The sequence below is a fragment of the Bombyx mori genome, chromosome 18 (assembly GCF_030269925.1).
Source record: "Bombyx mori chromosome 18, ASM3026992v2".
NCBI classification, from domain to species: Eukaryota; Metazoa; Arthropoda; class Insecta; order Lepidoptera; family Bombycidae; genus Bombyx; species Bombyx mori.
The window spans coordinates 13,415,213-13,423,147 of record NC_085124.1 but is presented as its reverse complement, the minus strand read 5'-3'; the positions used below and the strand labels follow the sequence as shown (position 1 = coordinate 13,423,147).

General features: G+C 36.4%; 1 protein-coding gene across 2 annotated transcripts in view; it reads right to left on the bottom strand.

Annotated features, from left to right (window-relative positions):
* Positions 1 to 420: 420 nt before the first annotated feature.
* LOC101745185 (ninjurin-A) overlaps positions 421 to 7,935 on the bottom strand; it is a 28,956-nt gene continuing 21,441 nt past the window's right edge. The window contains exons 4-7 of one of the 2 annotated variants that reach the window (XM_038017304.2): positions 5,489 to 5,602; positions 4,964 to 5,028; positions 4,655 to 4,828; positions 421 to 2,876 (exon numbers count right to left, since the gene is read on the bottom strand). In XM_038017304.2, the coding sequence (XP_037873232.1) occupies positions 2,664 to 2,876; positions 4,655 to 4,828; positions 4,964 to 5,028; positions 5,489 to 5,602 (566 nt within the window). In that variant the 3' untranslated portion in view covers positions 421 to 2,663. The remainder of the gene's footprint in view (positions 2,877 to 4,654; positions 4,829 to 4,963; positions 5,029 to 5,488; positions 5,603 to 7,935) is intronic. The other variant, XM_038017305.2, reaches the window with a different exon arrangement.

The following is a 7,935-nucleotide window of genomic DNA, read 5'->3' as shown; positions in this document are numbered from 1 at the left end:
TAAGCCCTTAAAAAACATTTTTGTAGACATCATTCCGCATCCAATGAGCTATCGTACATATTTTTAGGAACTTTATGTCTATTTAACACGTTTTTGAACTTGTTGACTAGACTATATTGCCGTTTTATTGTTTTGAAAAACGTAAGGTTAATTTATTGAGCCTTAATTTTGTAGTTTTTTTTCATTGTTCCGATGGCTGGGCGAGTTCACTGCTCTTCTGGTGTTAAGTGGTCACCGAAGCCCATAGACATGTACAACGTAAATGCCACCGCTCACCTAGAGATATAAGTTCTAAGGTACGCATTACTGCTACCTACCCGTGCAGACCTACAACACTCCCTACTTTTTAACTTTTAAGTCCGGTTGACACACTTGTACACAATGCAATTTACATTTATTGTGTGAAGTGAAATAAAATAATTTTTTTTCATTCGGATGGATTTATTTGTATTTTTCAAAATTTGTAGGAGTTGTGTATCTATGAAATAAACATCCACCATATTATATATACAGTATTTCATAACCATAAAAATAAAATTGTCACACAGTTTAATCATACAAAATTTCAGTCTTATAAATATAGAAATCTTAATAAATAAAAGCGAAAAAATGAATAAGCACCAAGTATTAATAACTAAGGGCCGAGTCACACCGGAATGGCAGCGGCCGGCAGCGTCGCGGCGAGCACTTTCAGTGTGAAATAATTTTAAGCTTTATCTATATACTTAAAGGACCAGTATCGCTTGAAAAGCTAGAAAAGGTCGCACACTGCCGCCACCTGCCCGCGGTGAAGCGAGCAGCCGCGCGCCACGTGCGTCTTGTCGGTGGTTCTGCCAGCGGCGATACGAGGCCGCTCGCGGCACCGCGTTATGTATAATAACCAATTCCATCATGTTCACTCTAAACACACGTTTTTTTTAATTGCTTATATAAGCTGTGAGCTCGTCCACCCCACCCTTCAAACCGAAACGCATTACTGCTTCACGGCAGAAATAGGCAGGGCGGTGGTACCTACCCGCGCGGACTCACAAGAGATCCTACAACCAGTAATTACACAAATTATAATTTTGCGGGATTCATTTTTATTACACGATCATTGCCGATTGAAGAAACTAGTCCAGAGGAGACTAGGCGCGTGCAGTCTGGAGGCCGCGCGAGGCTGCCAGCGGCGACGCCGGGGGCCGCTGCCATTCCGGTGTGACTCGGCCCTTACTGTACTACATATATGTATTAAGTATTTACATACATTTATCGTAGCAGACGTTCAGTCATATTTCAGAGAAAAAGTTTTGTTTATGTACGATTAAAATTAATGAGCAGAGAACTAAATTTAAGTTAAGATAATTTTAAATTCCTAGACGCCTTTATTAGGTACAGTCACTACAGCATTTTATAATAGCTAATGTTAGTATTAGCAACTTTTTATTGAAAATAAAGCTTTTTTTATTGCAATTTTATTGCAATTATTCTGGAAAGTACTTAAAAAATCTATGGGCCTGAATAAGCGATTTTCTTAGAAATATTGCGATCTTTATAGAAAAAAAAAATCTTTCGACACTTCTCGGCTAGGTGCTATTGTAGACTCGGTTTAAGAAAATCGTTCCTGAAAACGATTAGTTGATGATGATGATTGATTTCCCTAAATACTAAACTTTACTACGAGTAATGTAAATTAATGAATTATAAGGGGTTAACGATCCGATCTCCCGCGACCGCAGCAGCTGCATTCGGTTTGAATTACGGGTTCACGAAATGAATTGTATTTCAATTTTTAACTTACTAAAACTATTTTTTTAAATTATTTAACCTAGAAAACGAATGTTACATTTCAATTTCCATTTTTTTTACCTTACACGCCTGCTTTCGGTAGTACTGGTGTTATGTTAGGTTTCCCGATATACCGTTAGAACAATACTTAAAATATACAGAGATATAAAATTATACATGATCATTACTACAGACCTGCTAGTAAGTAAGTAATATGAATTATACAAACTGATTTTTATATTTATTCCGTTAGAACCATTGTTAAAAAGGAAACAATAATATATATATATTTTTTTGATAAATACATCGGGCACTGCTCAACCACAAACCTTATCTAAGAGTATATTATTTCTAACTATATGTATACATATTATGTATTAAATACACAAATACATACATTTTATAATAAGCACTTTTCCAAATAGCACCCAACAATAAATCTTAGAGGATTGGCTTTCATCTTGAATAAATAGTAGAAATAAAGAAATAATTACATACTTATGTTTTATCATTAAATAAGCAAGGCGTATTTAAGAGATTCATAATCAGGAATTTACAGAGGGCAAAAACACAGACAAATTACTTATAAGTTGTATACAAAATTAGTTTTTAACTTAAACGAGATAATATATTTCCTGTAGTAATCCTCATCTTTACAATTCAATTCACTGAATTTGAATTAAGTGTAGTTTAGTAAATTCTACCCATTCGAGGCCATTAAATACACGAGTAATTCGATGTACAAAGTCATTAAAGGCTTAGTTTCAGAATCTAGTTTGGCGCCAATACGGCATAGCAATGGCACCTAACATGTTTCTTTAGTGATTCTTTGATCTTTTCTCGGAGTTTTTGTAAGAGCACATTTTTGACTAGAGTCCGAATTAGGTTTCTTGCTGCTAAGCATTTGGTGCTAATTGTTGCGGCGTCACCGCAGAGCCTGTTGACGTCACAGAGCTCGAAACACTGAACGAAGCGATGAAAACGTTCACGAACGTGATGAGGAAGATGCCGAGCACTGTCATATTATTTATTTTATCGGCTTTGCAAATCTCTTTCTTGTCGTTAACGTCATAACGACTATTGAGGATTAAACCAACTCCAACTGCGATCTGAAATGTCAAAGACATGCTTAAAGTATGTTAGGTTAGCTCTTATAGGTTAGGTTTGATAAATATCATAACCTATAATAGTATTTCTTTTTTTTTAATTTTTTTTTCAACAACGACTATAAGGTGAATGAAGTTAGCCCCTCATAATTTTTTTTTTCCTATTTTATACTTATTTTCTATTAATTCGTTTGTTCATCATTTGTTCATTATTGTTCACTGTTAATAATTGTTTGTTCTGCATTTATTTATTTAAAAAAAATATTTAAAAATATACCTACAAGTTAGCCCCTCTAATGCAATTTTTAATATTTTTTCATCCTTAATGACTCGTAAATATTCATTTTCGATTGTTCTTATATAAAACACGTTTGTTCTCTTTCGAAATTACTCGTTTTTTGTTTAATTTACTATTTTTATTAGTTGAATAAATGTATGCAAAATATGTGTACTGCGCATGCGTCAACTATAATGCCTAAACTTTCTACGCGGTTTTAATCGTGAAAAAAAAACAAATATAAATTAATTGCATATAAAGCAATTAATTGGTATACAGTTTAATTAAAAAAATTAAAAAATAAATAAATGAAATAATGTGCATTGGCGTTAAGTTAGACCAAATACATTTTTTCCATCCTCTTACCTATCGTATTAAAATGTTATTTTACTAATGTTAGGAATATAATTTCGACTGTGTAAAAAACTTATTATAATGTATACCTATATTATCTCTTATTACTGGTGGTAGGACCTCTTGTTTACTGGTGGTAGGACCTCTTGTTACTGGTGGTAGGACCTCTTGTGAGTCCGCACGGGTAGGTACCACCGCCCCGCCTATTTCTGCCGTGAAGCAGTAATGCGTTTCGGTTTGAAGGGTGGGGCAGCCGTTGTGACTATACTGAGACCTTAGAACTATATCTCAAGGTGTGTGGCGCATTTACGTTGTAGATGTCTATGGGCTTCAGTAACCACTTAACACCAGGTGGGTTGTGAGCTCGTCCACACATCTAAGCAATAAAAAAAAAAAATCTTGAAAGATAAATAATGAACATATTTACTTATTTGTTTATATTACCTATGTGAACTCCCTATCTTTTTTATACTTTCATAACGATAAGTAGGAGGATGGAAAAAATGTATTTGGTCTAACTTAACGCCAATGCACATTATTTCATTTATTTATTTTTTATTTTTTTTAATTAAACTGTATACCAATTAATTGCTCCTTCAGGATTTATATTTGTTTTTTTTTTTCACGATTAAAACCGCGTAGAAAGTTTAGGCATTATAGTTGACGCATGCGCAGTACACATATTTTGCATACATTTATTCAACTAATAAAAATAGTAAATTAAACAAAAAACGAGTAATTTCGAAAGATAACAAACGTGTTTTATATAAGAACAATCGAAAATTAATATTTACGAGTCATTAAGGATGAAAAAATATTAAAAATTGCATTAGAGGGGCTAACTTGTAGGTATATTTTTAAATATTTTTTTTAAATAAATAAATGCAGAACAAACAATTATTAACAGTGAACAATAATGAACAAATGATGAACAAACGAATTAATAGAAAATAAGTATAAAATAGGAAAAAAAATTTTTTTTGAGGGGCTAACTTCATTCACCTACGACTATGGTGATTTGATGAAAACACGGCCAACTGATGTTAAAAGGCTACCCAACGTCATAGATATCGATCGATTTAGGTACCTACTCAAGTTTCACGATGAAAGTGCGTTTGTGGCACGGGAACAAGATGAAGAGTATTATTACCTGTAAAATGATGCTTAGTCCAATAAAGGCAAGACTTGGGTAGTAATACGGGTGAGACGTCTGAGATTCGAGTACGTAACGCAGCTGGTTTGCGTTAGCGGACAGCAGCGCGAGGTCCATCATACCCTGCGCCAGATTCTTCTTCTGTTGATACGTGTTCACGTCGGGAGTGACCTGGAAATTAAATGGAGTTTAGTTGATTTCATTTCAAGATCATTCGATAGGTAAATTCGATGTTAATTCCGTTCGAAATTGTAACAATTAAAAAGAGCGTTTTTTTTTCTTCTTTTATTCGATGTTTTTACTTACTGAAGGAATCGGAGAGCCGGGTCTGTCGTCGACTCCGAACCTAGGGCTCAGTCCATTGACACCATCTACGAATAAAAAACCAGTTATTATTAATTTTAGTGATTACTTTTAGGATCTGTGCTTTTAGGTTAAATACTGAAGCAAAAACGGTACCTGACATTTACTATAAAAATAAATTTAATTAGAAAAATTCCAAGTATCTTTTAGGATTTTAATATTTTATAAGTACTTTAAACTCAAAAGCGATATTTTTATAAATTAAGTGTATTTTTCTATGCGACGTTTACCCATGAACAATAAGAATGAATACTGATAATGGATGGAGAATATTTTTTTCAACATTTACATGCAATTTTAAATATAACATTAGAAACGTTTCTCTTTGATCCTGTTTCATTCGCCATGATGGATTAGCGATGGTTTCGCGGATTGCGCGCCAAAATAAAAAACTTCATAACCAATCAGTGCAAAGTGAATAGAGTTAGGTGGTTAAATAATGTGTGCCACATGCAGTGAACCAGTCACCATAAGGATAATCCGGCTGGTCCCCTTCTGACAGCCATGGCCATTTACCGTCCGAGAGCCCGTCTTCTGCTGTGGCCTCTGCGTCGTCATCGGGGTTGTGGGTTTCATCTGTTCCTGAAAGAAAAATACCACTAATAGTAGCCTTTTATTGACATCACCTGACAAGTAATACATAAATACGAATAATCGTTTTCTATCTTTCCGTTCGTTCTTTGCTGAAGCGTTCTTTTGACCATTATTCGTTAACTTAGCTTACATTTATAAATATTTGTTACCTAATTGATTCAGGGTAGAAACGCGACAGTCATTTATGGAACGAACTGACTGAACAATTGAAATAAAAAAAGAGGTTATATTGTGTGACAGTAAAAACATCATCTTCTAAACTGTAGATGGGAACAACAACAACAGAATGTCGCCCACCTTGAAATATGAGGTCAAAGCCTTCGTATTATTATACAAAGACTGTGGGCCAGGTGGGCTGTGAGCTTGTCCACACATTTTTTTTATACATTTTTTTTTATTGCTTAGATGGGTGGACGAGCTCACAGCCCACCTGGTGTTAAGTGGTTACTGGAGCCCATAGACATCTACAATGTAAATGCGCCACCCACCTTGAGATATAAGTTCTAAGGTTTCAAATATAGTTACAACGGCTGTCCCACCCTTCAAACCGAAACGCATTACTGATTCACGGGAGAAATAGGCAGGGTGGTAGTACCTAACCGCGCGGACTCACAAGAAGTCCTACCACTAGTAATTACGCAAACTAAAATTTGCGGGTTTGATTTTAATTACACGATGTTATTCCTTCACCGTGGAAATCAAACGTGAACATTTGTTGAGTACGTATTTCATTAGAAAAATTGATACCCGCCTGGGATTCGAAAACTGGTGCATCGCTCAACACGAATGCACCGGACGTCTTATCCTTTAGGCCACGACGACATTTTAAGCAATAAAAAAATCCAAATCCATCTAAGCAATAAATAAATAAAACTACAGTGCAAAGTGGAATTTTTCTATAAAACTACTTCGTCATTTCGGCAACCATATAGGTACACACGCATAATTCAATACAACATATGTACACTGTACTCCGGGCAGTCACTGTCAACGTACAAGGTCAATGCCTGTCTCGAAATAAGATTTGCGCAAGATATGTTAATTAAGCAGGAGCGTATTGATATATTTTGAAAACGTGATTTAGTTCACACAATTATTGTGCCCATCGCAGAGAAATAATTTCTTTGGGATAGTTTTTAATTTAACGAATGAGTGAATAGTCAATTCCATTAGCCATTTAGGGTTGCCAGACGTCGCGTATTTTAGGCTTAGTTTAAAATGTCTCGGCGGGATTGACTGTCTCGTATTCGAACCGTACGATTATAATAGTATTGATTTTTATAAATATGTTTAAACCGATAAAAATATGTTAAAACTGACATGCTTCACGAAGAAATATAAAAAAAATAAAGAATGTCACTATATAATTTTGTTTTTTATTTGTCCCGAGAAAAAAATTAAATTCCCGTAGGTATTTTTTTGCTCTGTAGGTAGCGGCCTCCCCCCGGTGAAGGTCAAAGGGCGACCTGAGGGGGTGAGGCTGCGCGGCGCGCTACCAGCACTCTAGCGCGCTGCCGTGGAGTGATTAGAGCGACCGGTCGACGGTGTATCGCGTCCCGACCCGGCAGGCTGGTTCTGGTCCAGCGGGGTATTCCGGGACACCAGCGGCACCGTCTGGGCGGCCCGACGGGCTGCCGTACCGAGACGGCCGACGTTTCAGAGCCTTCGATTCGCCTCGAAGGCTCCGTCGGCTGGGCGTCCTTGGGGTGAGCCGCGCCGTCTGGTTGTAGTGTTGACCGCGGTAGCCTCCTTACCTCATCCGGGTTCTGACCTCGGAGGGGATCGGGTGTAAAAGTGCAGGGGAGTCGTTTAGTGGGTGGGTCCTAAAATCCTTGGCCCCGCGGTCTGCTCACAACACCATGCAGATCGTTGAGTTTCACATACCCCGCGCGCCCCTTTTGCGCGGGGACCTCGTAGGAGGTTCGGCCCTCTACCCGAAAAAAAATAAAAAAAAAGGTATTTTTTTGCTCATTTAAGCATTTGCCCCTTATAGGCTGAAAACAAAATCTGGCAACCCTAATTAGCATATACATACATACAATGATACAATAAGTTGTTTAATAGCCTATTATTATAGAGTTATGAGAAACTAAAGCCCCACTAATTTTATCCCCGAAACTTTTGCGCTGTCACCCGATTATGACTTTCTAAGCCTCAAAATTTCACAGTCAATAAAAACGTGAGAAAAATTCATAATAGAGATAGATTCTAGACAATAACGATATTTAATATTTTCTTCTATTTTGCGAGTTTTAAGTGTAATTAAAACCACTTGAGCGGCTTAATCTCGCATTTTTGTTATTTTCGTTTCAAATACTCGA